We start from the raw sequence: 21,289 nt of genomic DNA on the forward strand, positions 1-21,289 counted from the left end.
TATATTTCTTTCTAGTAATATTGCACACATGAAAGAGCAACTTCATGAACTTGGACTGTGTTTTGATTGGAATAAGGTGAGTGATGACATTGGTGAGGAGTTAGTTTTGAAATTGTTTTTAAAAAAATAATGAAAATCGTCAAGCTAGGTTAAAAGCTACAGGGGAAACATGGGAACACATAGTAGAGCTGCTTCCTCACCCCTCTATCTACAATAGTTGTATAGTTATAAAATTGGGGGCAAAAATAATAAAGTATGTGTGATGGGATCACCACAAGGAGTGGAATCAAATAATTATCTTTCTCAATTTTCTGCCTTGTTGCCATGCTGAGTTGTGTAAATGTACTTTTTGAACTTGTTATATAACACTGATGGAGGGTAAACTGTGTAAAACCACAAACAAGTAAATAAGACATCAACAAAAACAAAAGTTTAAATATTAAAATAACCTTAAAGGGCTTGCAGGACCATGGTGTTCACATATCTAGATTATCAAAGCAAGCAATTTATGGAAATCTGTTTGCAATCATAGTTAGTCCTGGGATCCATTTCTTTTTTTTTGTATTAAATGTTTAGAATCTTAATGCTAGGAAAGGCTACAGAAGGCAGTTCCAGAATGTTATAATCTCTCTAATAATGCTAGAAATGCACACAACAAACTTAATTAGCTAACAACAAGCTTCTTGGTAGTTTTCCTGTTATATTGCTGATTGAGGGGTAAATATATCCCAGGACACCAACGTTTCTCTGTTCTTCTTTGTAATTGTGCTATGTGATGCTTTGTGTTTTCCTGAGAGATTTGAAGAAGTGTCGGTTTGACATCTCAGCCAAAAGATAATGTAACACTTCCTCAATACTGTGACAGAGTGCCAGCCTGGATTTTTATGCTAGTCACTGGAATTGATATTCAGCCTGTAACCCTCTGACTTACCACATCTCATACAGAGCTGTACAAAAAGCTAGCAGGGGTACAGTGGGCTGAATATTCTTTATTTTGTTGGAAGATTATCTTATTGTGATTGTCAAGTGCATACGTGGTCATTTAAAATAGGTTGTAATTTTGTTTTCCTATGTTTTGATCTGTTCTTTTTTAGGAAGTGACCACCAGTCAATCTGATTATTACAAGTGGACACAATTCCTCTTCCTCAAGCTGTTTGTGGCTGGCATGGCTTATCAAAAGGAAGTGAGTTGCGGTCAGATTTTATTTATTCGGCAATGAAATATGAGCTTGAATTATAAGGCCCACATTTGTTGCATTCCTAAATGTTCATGCATTAGATAACTTGATGTTCTTTGTATGCTATTAATAGTCAACCACAGACAGGACTGAGAAATACTGCATTTTTCCTTCTCAAGAAGACACAAGATATGCAAAATTACGAGGGCTATAAGTAGGGTAAATGCATGCAGGCTTTTTCCACTGAGGTTGTGTGAGACTAGAACTAGAGGTCATGGGTGAAAGGTGAAATGTTTAAGGGTAACATGAGAGGGAGCTTCCAGTGAACTGCCAGCGGAAGTGGTGGTGCCTGTTTGATTTCAACACTTAAGAGGAATGTGGATAGGTACATGGATGGGCGCGGAATATGGAGGGCTGTGGTCTGGGTGCAGGTCGATGGGATGAGGTAGATTAGTAGTTTGGCATGGACTAGTTGGGTTGAAAGGCCTGTTTCTATGCTGTAGTATTCTATGGCTCTCAGATTTTATGTCTAAACCTGAATGGATGTTAACAACTGTTATATGGTAAATCATTATTGTTTTACTTTTTATTCCTGATTTACTGAATTAATAATTCTTTAGATAACATGGTGAGATTATATCATGTGGTTTTGTATCAAAATCTTCAGACAGAATATTCATTAACTTTTTCTCTTAGTTCTTATTCCAATAGAGTGAGGCAAATATTTCAAAAACATTACTCATGCAATTTGTAGCTTTGAAATCATTCAACACATCTTATTTATTGCAGAACAGATGGATGGTCTGTGACTCATTGTGATGGTATTATCTATCTTAGGGTTTATTTGTGCTATTCCTATTGGTTGCTAGTTCAGATCTTACTGAGTCTCAGTGTTTGGAAATATCTGTATTAATGAGTCGTGATGTTGCCAGTTAGACACAGACACATCAAAGTGAGGAAATTGAGAATTTCATTTGAAAGTTAGGGTTCCCTGAAGGTTAACTTGCAGGTTGAGTCGGAGGTAAGGAAGGCAAATGCAATGTTAGCATTTATTTTGAGAGGACTAGAATATGTAGAATATAGACTATTGAATATTGAAAGGCCTCAGTAGAGTGGATGTGGAGAGGATGTTCCCTATGGTGGGGGAGTTTAAGACCGGAGGACACATCCTCAGAATAGAGGGGTGTCCTTTTAGAACAGAGATGAGGAGAAATTTCTTTAGCCAGAGAGTGGTGAATCTGTGGAATTCATTGCAATAGGCAGCTGTGGATGTCAAGTCATTCAGTATTTTTAAGACAGAGGTTGATACGTTCTTGATTAATCAGGATCAGAATTATGTTTATTATCACTGGCATGTGATGTGAAATTTATTAACCTCAGTCAATGTTATTTAGACAAGCCATGTTATTTAGTCAATTTTGCAAATTAATCAAGATATGAAGGGATATGGGGAGAAGGCAGGAGATTGGGGCTGAGAGGGAAAAATGGATCAGCCATGATGTAATGGTAGAGTAGACTCAATGGGCCAAATGGCCTAATTCAGCTCCTATACCTGATGACCTTATGATCTTATAAAAGCAAGATGTAATCTTGAGGTTTTATAAGGCATTGGTCAGGCCACATTTGGACTATTGTAAGCAGTTTTGGCTGCAATGTAAGAATGATGGTGCTGGCTTTGGAGAGCGTGCAAAGGAGGTGTATGAGAATGATCGTGAATGAAAGGGTTAACATATGAGCTGTAGAGTGGACTTAGAGAAGATGTTTCCAATAGTTGGGAGTCTCGCGGACGAAAGGGCACAACCTCAATAGAAGCTCATCCTTTCTGTTGTTTGCACGATTTGTTCTTTTCTCGCACATTGGATGTGAGGTTTTCATGGATACTATTGTGTGTGTTTGTTTTGTGGGGGTCTGCAAGAAGATGAATCTCAAGGTTGTATATGGTATACATACTTTGATAATAAATATACTTCAAACTTTGAACTTTAGAACAGAGATGAGTAGGAATTTCTTCAGCCAGAAAATGGTGAATCTTTCGAATTTATTGCCACAAACAATTGTGGAGGCCAAGTCATTGGGTATACTTAAAGCGAAGGCTCTTAACTAGTAAAGACACCAAAAGTTACAGAGTGAAGACAAGAGAATAGGATTGAGAGGGAAAATAAATTACCCATAATTGAATGGCAGAGCAGATGGGCCAAATGGCCTAATTATGCCATATCATATGCTGTTGTGGTTATAAGTGATGATGGTGGTGCTTAAGTGGTTTAAATTAAAATATCCAAATCTTGGTGGTTAAGTACAGTATATTCGGTTTAATCCAATGTATTCTTAAATTCAATCGTATGCATTAGTGCCGGCTGATGGCTTAGTGGCATCAGCGCTGTACTGTGGGCAAAAGGTCCCGAGTTCGAATCCAGCCGGCTCCCTTACATGCTTTCCATCCGTGCTGAGTTGAGCGTTGAGCTAGCAACTCGACCTCATAAAAAAGAAATTGCCTGCTACAGAAACATCAACAACAAAAAGGTTGATGGCCTATGCTGTCTTGTGAGTTGAAAGGCAATTCTTCTTCTCATTACACAGTTAAGAATGATTTTGAATTTCAAGTAATTTATGGCACTAAGGAGGGTGGTGGGTATGTGATCATTCTTGATCATGCTGACTAAAAAAAAAGCATGTCCCACTTCTCAGGTTTCACTCCTTAGCCTTTTAATTAGACCTTGTACATCAAGGACTAATCCAGGTTTTTATTTAAATGGTGTGACATTTTCTCCCTTTAAACTCCTTTCTGCCAAAACACAACCACATTGAACTGCAAAGGATGTTGTTGCCAAAAAACTATTGACATGTAGAAGCTGTTGGTCAGCACCACTATTACAGGAAGGAGCTATATGAAGCCCTGATGAAGGGTCCCAGCCCAAATTGACTGTGTAATCTTTTCCATTGATGCTGCCCAGCCTGCTGAGTTCCTCCATCACTTTGTGTGTGTTGCTTGGATTTCCAGCATCTGCAGATTTTCTCTTGTTTGTGATAGGAAGAACCACAAGTTTAATGATTGTTAAAACAGGAATGTTTACTTATTGATCTGGTCTATTTGTGGTGTGTTCCTATCATAGTTACTCCAGAGCCTTTGCTGAACAAGTTGTTCTGAGCAAATTCAGGACATGTCATTCTGTGCTATATAAGCTAATATTTGGTAGAATCCCAGTTTGATCTAATGCCTTGTTTCTCCCATCCCTTCTGCTTTGTTTTTCCCTCTGAAGCAACACTACTGTTTTACTTAGCAAGATAGCTTGCCATTGGCACAAGTTTGTAGTCGGTGAACTGAATTAATTGCATCCGGATAAATCCGTGAAGCTATGAATTCTGTTTTGTTGTGTTGTAAAGCAATTTCCATTACTTTTCAGGGACACGTCAACTGGGACCCAGTGGATCAGACAGTGTTGGCAGATGAGCAGGTGGATGAAAATGGCTACTCCTGGCGCTCTGGGGCAAAAGTTGAGCAGAAGTACCTCAAACAGTGGTTCATAAGGACAACACACTATGCTAAGGTGTGCATGTCACAGAGGCAAAGAGCTGGGCATGCAACGTCTTCTCTCTCCTGAAATAAATAGCACAGCTGCCTTTTACCTAAATTAATAGCTGTTTTCTGAATGATCACAGAAATCCTTCTTTTGGTTTGAGCAAGATAATTGTCATTGGATCATTAAATCTAGGAAGTTATACCAGTTCAATTTGTTTTAAATGATATGAATGATAATCTCGATCATAGAAAAGAGGTAAAGTAGATATAAAGTGTTCATTAAGTATATAACTTGTCTGTGTAGGGCACGGGTTCCCAAACTTAATGGTATTGGTCCATGGCATAAAAAAGGTGGGACCCCTGGTTTAGGATATTTGGTTGTTATATTGTCTGGTGTTAGTTATAATACTCTCACTTCCGAAAGTTACAAAATCTTGACTCATCTCATTTCAGTCCAGAGGGTGTAATTCACTGTTGATGTTAAATTCTAGTTTCTGTACCCTCTCAGACACTACCCAGAAGAAGGCAATGGCAAACCACTTCTGTAGAAAAATTTGCCAAGAGCAATCATGGTCAAAGACCATGATCGCCTACGTCATGGACAGGGCACATAATGATGTTGAATTATATAAACTCCACATTGCTCTTTTTCCTCAGTATTTGTCAAAAACCTGAAAAATAACTTCTGGTTTTGTTTAGATTACTGTCTTTGGAATCTAATTGCTGCAGTGGCTCCATTTAATAAAAAAAAGTAGAAATTTTGTTGGAAAGGCTTATTTGGAGGCTTTGAAAGACCTGCATAAGTGCAAACTTTTTTCTCTCTCTCTAGTGACATTGATCTTAATGAATTTAGAACAAATCAAGATTGATTAACTTCATCCGCATCTCTTCCATTTCATGACTCCACCACCAATGCTGCCCTCACCCATATCTCTTCCAATTCATGTACACCTGCCCTTATCCCATCCTCCTACTGCCACACCAAGGGTTCCTCTTGTCCTCACCTACCACCCCATTAATCTCCTGGTACTTGTCCTTGCAAGCAAAACAAGTGCCACACCTGCTCCTACATCTCCTCCCTTACTACCATTTAGGGCCCCAAACAGCCTTTCCAGGTGAGATAATACTTCACCTGCAAGTCTTTTGGGGTCATTTACTGTATCCGGTTCTCCCGGTGTGGTCTCCTGTATATCAATGAGACCTGACATAGATTGAAAGACTGCATTGCCAAGCACCTTCGCTCTGTCTGACACAAAAAGTGGTATCTCCCGGTGGCCACCCATTTCAATTCTGCTTCCCTTTCCCATTTTGACATGTCAGTCTATGGCTAAACTCAGGCTGGAGGAGCAACACCTCATATACTGTCTAGGTAGTCTCCAGCCCCTTGGTATGAACGTAGAATTCTCCAACTTACGGTAATTCCCGCCCCCTCCCTTCCTCTATCCCTATTTCACTCTGCCCCCTCCCCCAGCTGTCTATCACCTCCCTCATGGTTCCACCTCCTTCTACTACCCATTGTGCTTTCCCCTATTCCTTCTTCACCTTTCCTGCCTATCACCTTCCTGCTTCCCCTCCCCCACCCCTTTGTTTTTCCCCTTACTGGTTTTTCACCTGGAACCTACCAGCCTTCTCCTTCCCACCCTCCCCCCACCTTCTTTATAGGGCCTCTGCTCCTTCCCTCTACAGTCCTGACAAAGGATTCCGGCCTGAAACGTCGACTCATTGTTTCCACGGATGCTGCCCAACCTGCTGAGTTCCTCCAGCGTGTTGTGAGTGTTGCTGGCCTCCTCTACTACCAGGATGAGGCCACACTCAGGTGGAGGAGCAACACCTTGTATTCTTTCTGGGCAGCCTCCAGCTTTATGGCATGAGCGTCGATTTCTAGAAGTTCAAGTAATGGCCATCCCTCCCCATTCCCTAATTCTGTTTCCCTCTCTCACCTTATCTCCTTACCTGCCCATCACCTCCCTCTGGTGCTCCTCTCTCTTCCCTTTCTTCCATGGTCTTCTGTCTTCTGTCAGATTCCCTCTTCTCTAGCCTGTTATCTCTTTTACCGATCAACTTCATCCCTCTCCGGTTTCTTCTATCACCTCATGTTTCTTCCTCCCCTCCCTCCCTCCCTCCGCCTTCTAACTCTGACTCCTCATCATTTTTTTCTCCAGTCCTGATGAAGGGTCTTGGCCTGAAACGTTGACTATACTCTTTTCTATATATGCAGCCTGGCCCGTTGAGTTCCTCCAGCATTTTGTGCATGTTGCTTTGACTTCACTCTTTCTGGATTCTTCTTAATTTGAACATAAATTTAAAATGGTGGACATATAGCTTGCAGCAGAAGAAGCAGAAAGATTGATGGCAGTTGGGAAGATTATGTTTACTCAAAGAGCAACAATCAGCGAAAACTAGAGTCTTGAAACAAAAGCAAAAAATAGGAAAGAGACGTAGCAAACCTATCTACACCAATACAAAAAATAGGTGGATCATGCAGATTCTGTTTGTCATTCTGATGTTGCCCACAACCTGACAACATCTCTACCTCAATCTACCCCTGCTGACATCTACAGCATATTTGTGTTGTAATTCTGTACATCTGACTTCTATTTCTGAATGAACTGAAATATAAAGTAACCAAAACCATTACCTACAGTCCCATTATAAACTCTGTTCCCTTCTTATTGACTGCATCCTTTCTCTAATATCTATTTAAAACTGAAGCAATCTGCTCACTGCCTAAGTTTCACATTTGACTCCAAGAAGAGATGTACACCTTGTATCTGCATCATTGCTCAGACCATGGATTTCTATCTAATTGACATTACATGGCATCACTTCATCTCAACTCATCCGCTGAAATGCTCATCCATGTTTTTGCTATATCCTGACTTGTCTATCACCACCAAATACATTTAATTTTCTTTCCCCATGATAACTCGTGTAAACAATGTCAATGAAAACTCTGCAGCTAGTGCCTTAACTCTCATTAAGTCTCATTCATTATAACCTCTGAGTTTACTCAGCCACACCATCTCCTCACTGAGTAGTGGTTCAATTCTATCCATGGTGTAAGCTTTTCCTATCTACATGACCCACTTCAGCCCAATAATCTTTGAAGAACTTTAAGCTCCTTCCAGTATAACTATGTTTTCACTTTTGTTCACACGACTTTCTTCAGTTTAAAGTACAGCAAGTATCTGCATTATTTGGTCTAACCTCTTCAGCATCTCCGCCTTTTCATTCCTTTTATAAAATCTGTATCTTCGATTCATTCTTTGAATATGTCTCGTGTCAGCAGAATAATTTATTCATTGAACAAAAATGTTAGTTTGGCCAGGATCATGAGGTAGTGCACTGCTAGGGATAGTCTGAAGGTTAATGTGTGTGATTCAATATTTTACTAACTTTTAATTCATTACTTTTATGTTTTGCAGTCTTTGCTGGATGCCCTAGAAGACCTTCCTGACTGGTATGGTGTCAAAGAAATGCAAGCAAACTGGATTGGTGCTTGCACTGGATGCTACTTTGACTTTGAGTTAAAGGTATAAACAACTTTGAGCTGAGTTCCTCTATTTTCTTGTTTGCCAGGTCCGAAGCTTTTCATTCTTTCACCAGAAAGGATGAAAAGTCATAACTGGAAATACATATGTTGAAACTTGGGTTTACTGTTTCATACATGTTAACTAACTTAAACAGTTAAATTTTATGGTGTTGAAGAAGGATTGAATATAGAAATATAGACATTTTAAATACAGTCAGCTGCCTGAAGTTTCCAATTTCTGTATGATTCAAAAAGTGTGAATCTTTTTTTAAATAGATGGGTGGAAAATACATTGGTGAAAAGCTTGCGGCATATGCCTTCTTGCCAGATGCTATTTATGGAGCGTCACACCTCTCTATCCTGCCAAGTCATAGATTGCTACATAGCAGCAATATGTTGAGACATTTGCTTTCAGAGGAATTCGTATCTGACTCAGGTAAGGTTTGGTAGAATCTCCTATGTTAACGGAACTGTAAAGACTATTTATTATCCCTGAAAGAGGACTCCACAATCAGGCTTGGGAACCCCTGAGCTGCTTAAAATTGGAGAAGACGAAATGAGCTGGAAAGGGATTGTGGACTTTTGAGAACTGAAAGACACTTTGGTATGAAACTATTTCCCTGGTTCATCCTCACAGAGCGATTGTTACTTTGCCAAGGTCAAGGAATCACTTCATTTATTATTTTGAATGAGAATCAGGTCTAGTATCACCAGCATAGATCATGAAATTTGTAGTTATGTGCAGCAGTACATTCCAATACATAATAGTAAAAAAGTAAATTACAGTAAATGTATATATTTTAAAAATAAAATTAGTTGTGCAAAAAGTGAAAACAGTAGTGAGGTAGTGTTCATGAGTTCAGTGTCCATTCAGAAATCTGATGGTGGAGGGGAAGAAGCTGCTCCTGAAAGGTTCAGTGTGGGTCTTCAGGCTCCTGGACCTCCTCCCTGATGGTAGCAATGAGAAGAGGTCATCTCCTGGGTGATGGTGATTGCTAATGATATTTTCTCTAGCGTCTTAGCATCATTGACAAGGCCAGCATTTATTTCCCTTAAAAATAAAAGCAAGACTGCACAGTTTGGAAATCTGAAATAAAAGCAAAAAAAACCTCGAAAATCTCAGGAATGCATGCAGCATCTTTCAAAAGGAACAGAACAAGCTAGTCTAGGTAGCAGAATAAGAGAGGAGGGAGAACAACATGTGGAACAAAGGGAATATCTAATGGGGTGAAAATTAATGTGGTTATTAAATTAATATAATTAACATAACATTATCAACATACTGTATCAACTGCCCATTTAATGGCTCCATTATTTCATTCTATTATAAATATTTCAAAGTTTCATTTATTATCAAATAATGGATAAATTATACAACCTTGAGATTTGTTTGCTTACAGGCAGTCGTAAAGCAAGGAACCCGAAGGAACCCATTTAAAAAAATAAGACCAGCACCCCCCACCCCCCCCCCACCGCCAGTGCCCACAGAGAAAGAGAAAGCTGTTGCACATCTTTTCTAGCACCATCTTAAACTGGAACTACTAGGTTTGTTCCACCCATTTATGTCCCATATAAACTTCTTTGGCACAGGTCATGTTAAGCTCACTGAGATCAGAAATTGTTTTATTATCGCTGACATATGTTGTGAAGTTTATTGTTTTGTGGCTGCAGTATAGTTCAACACATAGATTTACTATAAATTGCAATAAGAATATATATTTTAAAAATAAGTAAATACATAGCGTGCAGAATGCTGAGGTAGTGTGCATGGGTTCATGGACCATTCAGAAGTCTGATGGTAGAGGGGAAGAAGCTGTTCTTAAAGCATTGAGTGTGTGTCTTCAGGCTCCTGTTCCTCCTCTCTGATGGTAGTAATAGGGCATCCGTTAGAGCTGCACTCTTTCAGACATCATGCTCCTGACTTGTGCCTTACCGTTACTGGAATTGCTTTGGGATGTTAGGAGGTAAGTTACCAGCCAAAGGATGCTTAGTCTCCAATAGCCAGTCGATGCTGAAGGAGCCTCTAAAACTGTACCTGAGAATGAGTTGATGTTTTCAGAAATAACTTGGATAATTGGCAGAGAGAGGAAGGAGTAAAACTCTAAGTGTTTCTATAGAATTAGTTTTCAAATATTGCCCATGGTCTCTGATCAAGCATGCCTGTTTTGCATGAGCCAACAAATGCAATATCACACTGTTTAATTCTTGACATTGCAAACCTGACTCAAGTACAGAGGTAAAGCCCTAAGTCAGGGGTCCCCAACCTTTTTTGCACCACGGACCGGTTTAATATTAACAATATTCTTGCGGACCGGCCGACTGGAGGGGGAGTGTTCAAGTAGGGTTAAACTCACCTCAACATGTCTCTTACAGTTACGGTTGCCAACTTTCTCACTCCCAAATAAGGGACAAAAGTAGCAGTCAAATCCCGGGACACTTTACCCCAGGAAAGATTACCATGACCGTGAAGCTTTGCGCGGGCACCTGTGTGCGCATGCACGGTACGTGCCAATTTCTTTCCCCCACAAATCGGTTTTGCCTTCATCTTCCCGAATACACTGTACATACATTATTTCTACTTTATATAGGCTGTGTATTTATCATATAATTCCTGCTTTTACGATATGTCAGTGTTATTTATTTTCGGTTTTATTTGTTATTTGGTATGATTTGTTAGGTTATTTTTTGGATCTGGGAACGCTCAAAAATTTTTCCCATATAAATTAATGGTAATTCCTTCTTCGTTTTACACCATTTTGGCACAAAAGGTTTCATAGGAACGCTCTACCTCAGCGGGGGAAATACGGGACAGTTGGCAACCCTATGTCCAAGCTCAACAGTGTGTGACAGGGAATGAGGAAAGGTGCAGCTGACTCGTATCGTTTCCTCACGGCCCGGTAGCACAGGCTCTGTGGCCCGGTACCGGTCCGCGGCCCGGTGGTTGGGGACCGCTGCCCTAAGTTATCCAGGACACTGGTGCTATCATCTTTACCCTTTGCAATCTTTTGCAGCCAACTAAAAGCACCTCAGCTTAGTTCATGTATGTTTGACTGTAACACACCCTCAGTGCTGACTACTCGGAATGCTTTTGCCTCTCCTCCCACCTGTCTGGAGCTTAATGGGTTCTAACTGATATAGAATGCCAGCAACTGACCCTTGACTGCTATTTTATTTGTAGGTGAGAAGTTGTTTTGCATTGAGTCAGATTTCGCCTGAGCATAGACCAGTACTGCTGCTAAATCAAGAAACCCAATGCCATATCCTTCAGAATTAAAAACAAGCTCATGTTTGTGAAATATGTTGTTTGAGCAGGAAATTCCTATTGTATCTGTTTCCTTGTAATGTCATTTAATGTCTACAAATTATATTTTTCCCTTCCAAATATTGAACTAAAGGAGATCTTTTCACAAGATGTCTTCATCAGGAAGTGCCTATGATAGGAAAATACTTCTGTGTGATCAGAAGGAAGTGTTGTAGTATGGCTTCCCATAACCAGCTGGGCTGCTTAATTTTCCAGTCCCAGCAAAATGATTCAAGCAGAAAAAAAATAACAATCTGGAAAGCTGTTTTTCTGGTACCTTTTAAAGTTTCTCTTCTGTGAATTACCACGAAATCAAACTGTCAGAGTATTTACTTGTTAGCAAAGTGAAATTTGCCTATAAATATTTTCAGTAATCTTTCTCATGGTGTGATCCACTAAATTGTGTTTTGCCATACATTAACAAACTATGAGCTTTGCATCTGAATTGCACAGCAAGAACTTTCTGGTGTTTTTTGCATCTCATTACAAGATACTTTCTGTTTTGGTGGCTAGCCACTTTGTCTATAAAGTACAAAAGATCTGTTATTCGTGTAATTTGGGCTACTGCCTTAATGTGACTAAATGGGTCAAATTCCATTTTAATTATGTATACTTGTTGATGATAACCAGTTGTGGATTGGCTTCCATTTTCCTGATAAAGCCAATGAAATTAAATTTGGGGGGAATTACACTACAGTATAATCAGGAACGTTATAACAGTTAACAGTATATTGCTTTGCCCAGAAATTCAAGGTTAAAGTTTATACTGACAGTCAGAACTTATTGATTGTGTGTGATGAGCTCCACTCAGAAAAACAGTTGCATATGTATTAAAAAGAAATTTTAATTCTTTCAATGACAGCAGGCCTGACCAGTTACCTTCCACCACCACCCTCCCTCATCTGGCAAAACTTGCCCCCACACTTAATAATTTCACTTTCAGCTCCTCCCACTTTCTCCGATCTCAAAGTATAGATGTGGGCACCAGTTATGCCTGCCTTATTGATGACTACGTGTAACAGCCCATGTTCCAAACTTTCCCTGGTAATGAATAACAAACCCTCCTTGGGCTTCCAGCCTGCTACAGGTATTGATTTTAATGGATGTTTTGATGACAAACTCTGCCATCTTCATCAGGGAGGATGCCTGGGCATGTCTAGTCTGGTGGTATTGTTACCCCGTCATTTGTCCCTCCTGATTGGTTGGTCCTCATCCAATCAGGTTTCTGCTGTCCCACCTTGTTTATAATCAAACTCTAGTTCTTACTTAGAGCAAGACCTTCGTCTTTGTTAAAATTCTTTTACTCCTGTTTTATTTCAATGGCTTCCTTTTCCGGGTGGTCCCAAAAGCTGTTGGCCCTGGAATTTGATTGTCGTTTGTCATCAAAACATTGAAACCCCTGTCAACTGGTCGTTGCCGCTATACCTGTCCTTCGTAGAAAAGTTCTTCCAGGCCAACGCCTTTGACTACAAGGCAATTAGACAGTGGTCAGCACGTAATGTCCTGCAGGCACTGCAGGAGAAGGATGAGATGGACTCAGTGGGGTGGTTCCCCGAGCAGACCGTCCAGTATATCTGGCAAATTGCATCATCGCCAGACCTCACCAACAGGCACAAAGACCTCGCCTGGCTGGCGGTGAGAGGGACCCTCCCAGTCAGATCCCTCCTGTACGCCCGGAACGTCGCCTCCACACCCCGTTGCCTGTGGGAGGACTGTAATGGGGTGGAGTCGGTGGCTCACCTCTTTGCACACTGTGGGTTCACAAAGAAGGTGTGGAGGAGGATGGAAGGGACGGTGTTAAGGTTCATACCCAGCAGCTGCATTACCGAGGACTCCGTGATCTACGGGCTGTTCCCGGGGACACACACGGAGACAAATATCCGATGTTGCTGGCAGATCATCAATTTGGTGAAAGACGCCGTTTGGTCTGCCCGAAACTTGGTGGTCTACCAGCACATGGAGATGTCCGTGACTGAATGCTGCCGACTGGCTCATTCTCACCTGCAGGAGTACGTGCTGAGGGATGCACTCAAGCTTGGTGCGGCCACCACGAAGGCCCAGTGGGGAAGGACCACAGTTTAAGGTTCATCACCCATGGGAGTGGGAGGGGTCGGGTGGGGAGGAGAATACCCCTCATCAGCGGTGTGGATAGATGAATCAACATGGTGCCCCAGCAGTGGCTGGAATTGTGTAGACCATTAAAGAACTTTGGAAAAGGAATTAGAGCCAACGCCGGTCTTTTTATTGTTAATAATTTTATTGTAAATAAGTCTTAATTCTTGACTAAGGTTTGAGAGTCAACAAACGATTTATTATAAACATCTTTCATTTGAATATGGACTGAATGTCAAAGCATAATTTTATTGTAAATAACTATTTATTGAATAAGGACTCAGAGTCAACGAATGTTTTTTATGTAAATAACTTTATTTTGTAATATTTCTGAATAAAGTAGTTTTGGGGAAAAAAAAGCAAAAAAATCCATTGGTTAAATCGAAACCTGTACCCGGCTGGAGGCCTGAGAAGAGTTTATTCGTCATATACGCTGGGAAAGCACTAGGTCCTTTTTCACTTCCCTGGTAATGCTCCCCAACTCTTTCTGTGCGACACTGCTAACTGCATTGGTGCTGCCTCATACACCCATGCTGAATTCGTCAACTTTGCCTCAACTTTCACTCTGCTCTTAAGCTCCCTTGGTCCATTTCTGACACCACTCTCCTCTTTCACAATCTCTCTGTCTCCATCTCTAGAGGCAAACTCTCTACCAATATCTCTTATAAATCTGCTGATTCCCACAGCTATCTTGACTGTACCTCTTTCCACCCTGTCTCCTGTAAAAATGCTATTTCCTTTTCCCAATTCCTTTGTTTTTGCCACATCTGTTCCCAGAATGAGACTTTCCAGGACATCAGAGGTCAGAGATGTCCTGCTTCTTCAAAGAGTGGTGTTTCCCTTCGTCCACCATTAATCCTGCCTTCACCCGCATCTTCTCCATTCAGTCCTTCTCCTTCCCTCTTCAGTCCTGACGAAGGGTTCTGGCCCAAAACATTGACTCATCATTTCAACGGATGCTGCCTGACTTGCTGAGTTCCTCCAGCGTGTTGTGAGTGTTGCTTCTCCATTTCCTGGACATCCACTCTCAGTCCATCCTCATGCTGCCTTAAAAGGGATAGAGGTCTTCTTGTCCTTGCCTACACTGCCCCCCCCCATGAACCTCTATCCAGCACATCATTCTCCACAGCTTCCGCCATCTTCATTGGGTCTCTACCACTGAACACATCATTACTTCTCCCCCACTCTCCACTTTCCACAAGGATTGCTCCTTCCGTGATTCTTTTGTCGATTTGTCTCTCCTCACTAATCTCCCTCCTGGCACCTATCCCTTGTAAGTGGAAGAAGTGCTATACCTGCCTGTTCCTCCCTCACCTCCATTCAGGGCCCCAAACAGTCTTCCCAGTGACTTCACCTATGAACCTGTTGGGGTCGTCTACTGTATCTGGTGCTCTTGACGTGGGCCTCTTTTATATTGGTGAGACCCGAAGTAGATTGGGGGACCAATTTGTCTTGCACCTTTGTTCCATCGTCATAAAGGCAGGATTTTCCCAGTGGCCAACTATTTTAATTCTAATCCCCATTTCTATTCCAACATTTCATTCCATTGCCTCCTCTTCTGCCACGATAAGGCCACTCTCAGGATTGGAGGAGTAACATCCTATATTTCGTCTGTGTAGCCTCCAACCTGATGGCATGAACATCGATTTCTCCAACTTACAGTAATTTATCCCCCACCCTTTCTGTATTCCCCACTCTGGTTCCCCTCTTCTCCTTACTTGCCTCTCACCTCCTTCTGGTGTCTCTTCTCTTTCCCTTTCTCCCATGGTCCAGTCTCCTGTCCTATCAGATTCCTCCTTCTCCAGCCCTTTACCTTTTCCACCAATCACTTCCCAGCTTCTTATTTCATCCCCCTCTGCCATCCGCCTGGCTTTACCTGTCACCTTCTTGCTTGTACTTCTTCTCCTCTCCTCATCTTCTTTTGGCTTCTACCACATTCCTTTGCAGTCCTGATGAAGAGTCTTGGCCTGAAACATCAACTGTTTGTCCATTTTCAAGGATGTTGACTGACCCGCTGAGTTCCTCCAGCATTTTGTGTATGTTGCTCTGGATTTCCAGCATCTGCAGAATATCTTGTGTTTTTGAAAATAAATTAATGCTTTAAGAGCCTAACCTTGATTCATTACTAATTGTTTTCCAGATTGTCAAACTCCAGTAACTGGTGTGAATCTTTTAAATGGTCAAGAAATTCCTCTTATCATTTCAGCCAAGAAAGAGTTTGAAGGTCATCTAGACACTGTCATAGGTAAAGCATATTTTTCTGCTTTAACTTGCCCTGAAAGGGAGAGATTGTTTCATCTCCCGGTGGATGAGTAAATTTCTGAGGTGATCTGTGTTATTTTAAAATGTACTTTGCCTTGCAACTGAAGGTATGATCTCCTGTGGCAGAGCAGTTATATTTGGAGATCATCCATAGGCCAAGATTGGTAGAGTGCTTAAATCCTGATTGGTGGCAGGGCTGGGGAGATTAGAAGGCTTGGGAGGGGCAGATCCATGGAGGGATTTCAAAACAAGAATGAGTGGCCTGTTTTTTCACTGCTAATATCCATAGTAATCCACTTTATGATAGAACTTGAAGAATGTTTAAGCAATCAGTACAATGAGATACTTCCCTTGTGACGGGAATGGAGTTAGTGGAATGACAGGAATCTTTTGTTACCATATTGGTTAATGTCGCACAGTGGTGATCTGGAAGGAGCATAAGACCTCTTCCTAGTAACTGTACAGTGCTTCTTTACACGGAGTGAACTGCAATGAGAAAGGGGATTTACCTTTCCATAGTATTGTTCAGGTCACCACAAATAGCTTTATAACTGTACTATAGGAACCACAACAATGATTCATGCTTAGTAAATAGCAATGTGATGTTGATCAGATAATTGTTGCAGAAACATTTATTGAGGAATAAATATTGGCCTGGATGCCAATGAGAACTCCCGTACTCTTGTTGAAATAATGCCATCAGATCTTTAGCTCAGTTGGCAAGTTGTCAGACTCCCATTTTAACATCTCACCCATGAGATTGCATCTCATGATAGAACAGTGCACCATCAGTACTCTGTTCGTGTCTCAGCTGAGACTGGTGTACTTGGGTCTCTAGAGTAGGGTTTGAAACGTCAAACTTCTGACATGAAAGTACACAGCTCTCAACTAATGCTGACATGTTGTGGTTCAGAGGGAAAGAGATAGGAAAAATTGTGGGAGTAAGTGTGCTTCTCAATAGGAACCTATTTTAGACACTCAGGTTGGAGGAACAACACTTTATATTCCATCTGAGTAGCCTCCAACCTGACGGCATGACATTGACTTTTGTTAATGCCGCTCCTCCCCTTCTTACCCCATCCCTTATTTATTTATTTATTTATCCCCCCCCCCCCCTTCTCTCTCTGTCCCTCTCACAATAACTCCTTGCCTGCTCTCCATCTTCCTCTGGTGCTCCCCTCCCTCTGTCTTTCTCCCTAGGCCTCCCATCCCATGATCCTCTCTCTTCTCCAGCCTTGTATCCCTTTTGCCGATCAACTTTCCAGCTTTTAGCTTCATCGCTCCTCCTCTTGTCTTCTCCTATCATTTCGGATCTCCCCCTCCCCCTCCCACTTTCAGATCTCTTACTATCTCTTCTTTCAGTTAGTCCTGACGAAGGGTCTCGGTCCAAAACGTCGACTGTACCTCTTCCTATAGATGCTGCCTGGCCTGCTGCATTCCACCAGCATTTTGTGTGTGTTGCTTGAATTTCCAGCATCTGCATATTTCCTCGTGTTTACCTATTCTAGTTAATCTTTTGCACATTTCTGTTTTTTTTTAAATAAAGGTATTCCAAGTGTTAATCCAGAAGATGCAGCAATTGCACAGAAGTTCTGTCTGCCATGGCGAGAGGTCTTTGAAACTTCACCTGACGGCACAGAACGTTTACAGAACTCTGGTGAGGTTAGTGTTGTAGTAGCTGGGGCTGTGCTTTGGGTCTTCATGACTGTGTATGGAAGAAGTTTACTTGAGTGCTTCCAAGGGTTAGGTTGCATCAGTGTACCAGTGTAGTGAAGGTTTCTCACCCAAAGGCTTAGATAAAGTTGGGCAGACTACTCAGAAGTTGAGGAGCCGACAACTAGAGAGCACAGATCAAGCTCATTAGTAAAAGATCTAGAAGTAACTTAATGAAATACATTTAAACAATTTGCATTTGCAGATACTAATTGATAAGATATTATGTATACATTTACTAATGGCCTTCAAATGAGTTTGTGGTAGAAGAATATTGGCAGAATATGGTGAAAGGGTAGTGGAATGATATTAACTGGTTTGCTCTTTGAGAGCCTCCACAGACTTGATATGCTGAATGATAACTCCTATCCTCTGCTATTCTATGGCTACTGAACGCTAAACTTGTTAAGCTAGTGAACGTGCAACTTTATAAAATTCTGATTAGACCAGACTTGAAATATTATGTTCATTTCTGGTCACCTCATTATAGGAAGGATAATCCAGGCAACATTTATTTCCTGCAGAGCATGAAGAAAGCTCACCTCTGTCCCAGGATACTGATGGACTTTTACTGCTGTACCATTGAGAGCATACTCACCAACTGCATCTCAGTGTGGTATGGCAATTGTCCCATATCGGACCGCAAAGCACTCCAGCGTGGGGTGAAAACTGCCCAGCGGATTATCAGCACCCAATTGCCCACCACTGAGAACATCTACCATAAATGCTGCCTGGGCAGGGCGAAAAATCATTATCAAGGATGCACCTCACCCTAACCGTGGACTTTTTACTCTCCTCCCATCTGGTAGGCGCTACAGGAGCCTCCGCTCCCACACCAGCAGGCACAGGAAGAGCTTCTTCTCTGAGGCTGTGACACTGCTGAACCTCTCATCACAGCGCTAAGCAGTATTACATCCGTATTGTACTGTCTCAGTACTTTTATATTTGTGTGCTGTAGCACTTTTTTTATTCGCAATTATTTTGTAAATAACACTATTCTTTGCATTTCTGGTCAGATGCTAAATGCATTTCATTGGCTTTGTATCTGTACTCGGCACAATGACAATAAAGTTGAATCTAATCTAATCTAATCTAATCTAATACTGGTAAATCTCGTCAGCATCCTCTCTAAAGTTTCCACTGAAGTGGAAACTCTTCAGAGTGTGCAGGGGAGATTTACCAGGATGCTACCCAGATTAGAGAGCATCTTTTATGATGAAAGGTGGAGCATACTAGAGCTTTTCTCTTTGGAGTGAAGGATGAGAAGTGACTTGATAGAGGTGTATAAAAGGCATTGATAGGCTAGACACTCAGTGCTTTTTCCCCAGGGTGGAAATGGCTAATAGGAAAGGACATAATTTCAAGGTGTTTGGAGGACAGTACAGCGGAGGATGTCAGAAGTAGGTTTTTTACACTGAGAGTGTTGGGTGTGAAGAACACTCTGGTAGGGGTGGTGGTAGAAGCAGATACATTAGAGACATTTAAGAAACTCTTAGAAGAAAAATGGAAGGCTATGTGGGAGGGAAGGGTTAGATTGATCTTGGAGTAGGTTATAACGTTGGCATGAAGAGCCCATACTGTGCTGTAATGTTCTATGTTGTTCTATGTCAATGTGGTGCTTCCAGGATTAGGATTAGGTGGAAACCCCAGGTACATGCCTACCTGTATGTACTTTTCCTGAAGCTGCTGTTTCTCACTGGCAGAGAGTGGTGGCAGGTAGATGCCAGTCCGTGGTATGCCAATAAGTGAAATGCCTTCTCTGGTCAAAAGAGTGTGGTTGTCAATGTATTTTGTAACCCGAGAATTAGAAGGCAACAAAAGTATGCAATAGCACATTTCTATTCTGCCCTTTTTAACCTCAGGGTTCTCCAAAGCACTTTGCCGTCATGTGGTCTGACCTGCTGAGTATTTCTGCATGTTCTGTTTACATTGCAGTCCTTTCTGTTGTGTATTTAATATTTCAGTAATAGTTGAGTTATCTTGTAAGTATGGTGATGATCAAGCATTCTTTTTGCTTAAATAATTGTTACATGTACAGAGTGCTTCAATTGCATACGTCATGACGCTATCAGGTGATACATGCGCGCCTTGCTTGAAGTAAAGAACAAACTAAAACTCGCATCTTTTGGCTTTCTTGTTTTCCTTTAAATTAGTTTAATGTTTTGGAGTTACAAAACATAACACTTTCCACCTTGGAAAAGAACCATCATTCTTTCATTACTATTGGGTCTGAAACCTGGAACTTCATGCCCAATCGGACTGTTGAAGTACCTACCAGAAAGACTTGCAACAGGTTAAGAAAATGGCAAATTGTGACCTCTTGAGGCCAATGGAGATGGGCAATAGTGGGCAACATCAGATCTTGGAAACGAAATTAAATTGCTCTAATTAGTTTATAATGTTAAATCAGGTTGTGTTGATCTTTCAGTTTACAGGACTGGAGAGACAGTCTGCAACTCAAGCCATACTGAAGCGTGCACAAGATCTTGGAATTGGTGGCTATCTTACAAGTCCAAAAATGCGTGACTGGTTGATATCCCGGCAACGTTACTGGGGAACACCTATTCCTATCATCCACTGCCTGTCTTGTGGTGCTGTTCCAGTCCCTTTTGAAGACCTGCCTGTTCTTTTACCTAAGCTTAAGTCATTTACAGCCAAAGGAATTTCCCCACTATCTACAGCCTCTGAATGGTTAAATTGTACCTGTCCCAAGTAAGTAAATATAATTTGTTTCCTCAACAGGTTAGTTTTAAAACAGCTGTAATTGCTTATTGAATTTTAAAACAACGGTACTGGGAATGCATGGAAGATTGAACATGAACTGATTTTGCATATTTATGGCATACATCACAACTTATGGTCATTCCCACCTGTTTCATGTTGGAAATAAGAAAGCCAAATTTGTGAACAGCAAGCTCCCTCAAATAACCATGTTAATCACCAGAAAGTCTTATTGAAGAATAATCATTCTCTTGCACATGGATATAATCTCTCGTAACTTCTTCAAAATACAACTGTAGGACTGTTTAGATTCGTCCGGGAGATGTTTGTGCCTCTCGTAATCTTATAAACCTATCAGGTCTCCCCTTAGCCTCTGCCCTTCCAGAGAAAACAGCCCAAATGTGTCCAAACTCTTTTCATAGTGCATGCCCTCTAATCCAGGCAGCAGCCTGCTAGGCCTTTCTGCCCCTTTTCCATAGCCTCCATATCCTTTCCATAACAAGGTGACCAGAATTTATTGCAATACTGCAGATGTGGCCTAACCTGAGTTTTATAAAGTTGAAACATAACTTTCTGACTCTTGAACTCAGTGCCTCAACTAAAAAAGGCATGCATGCTATATGCCTTTTTTACCTATCCGTTTGTGCAATCATTTTTATGGAGCTGTTGTCTTGGACCTCAAGATTTGTCTGTACAAAACAAGCTGCCAGAGGAACTGGTAGAGATAGATGCAATTATGATATTCAAAAGACATATGAATAGATACATGAGTCGGATAGTTTAACTCATGGGACTAACTCAATCAGGCAAATTGGTCAGCATGGATGAGTTGGGCCGAAGGGCCTGTTTTCCATGCTGTTAAATCCTATGACCATTCATTGGTAGTTTGCAGTTACAAAAGGAAATTTTTGGAAACTTGATGTGAAGACATTATAAACTGTAAAGCACAT

The 21,289-nt window shown here is 41.2% G+C and overlaps 1 protein-coding gene across 5 annotated transcripts in view; it reads left to right on the top strand.

The window, feature by feature from the left end:
* Positions 1–21,289, top strand: part of lars2 (leucyl-tRNA synthetase 2, mitochondrial) — a 107,747-nt gene that overhangs the window by 21,222 nt on the left and 65,236 nt on the right. For all 5 annotated transcript variants that reach the window (XM_072283299.1, XM_072283298.1, XM_072283300.1 and 2 more), the window contains 8 exons: positions 16–76; positions 1,095–1,184; positions 4,583–4,726; positions 8,124–8,231; positions 8,507–8,666; positions 15,784–15,888; positions 17,452–17,567; positions 20,047–20,330. In XM_072283299.1, coding sequence (XP_072139400.1) covers positions 16–76; positions 1,095–1,184; positions 4,583–4,726; positions 8,124–8,231; positions 8,507–8,666; positions 15,784–15,888; positions 17,452–17,567; positions 20,047–20,330 — 1,068 coding nt within the window. The remainder of the gene's footprint in view (positions 1–15; positions 77–1,094; positions 1,185–4,582; positions 4,727–8,123; positions 8,232–8,506; positions 8,667–15,783; positions 15,889–17,451; positions 17,568–20,046; positions 20,331–21,289) is intronic.

Source organism: Mobula birostris, chromosome 19 (genome assembly GCF_030028105.1).
Source record: "Mobula birostris isolate sMobBir1 chromosome 19, sMobBir1.hap1, whole genome shotgun sequence".
NCBI lineage: Eukaryota > Metazoa > Chordata > Chondrichthyes > Myliobatiformes > Myliobatidae > Mobula > Mobula birostris.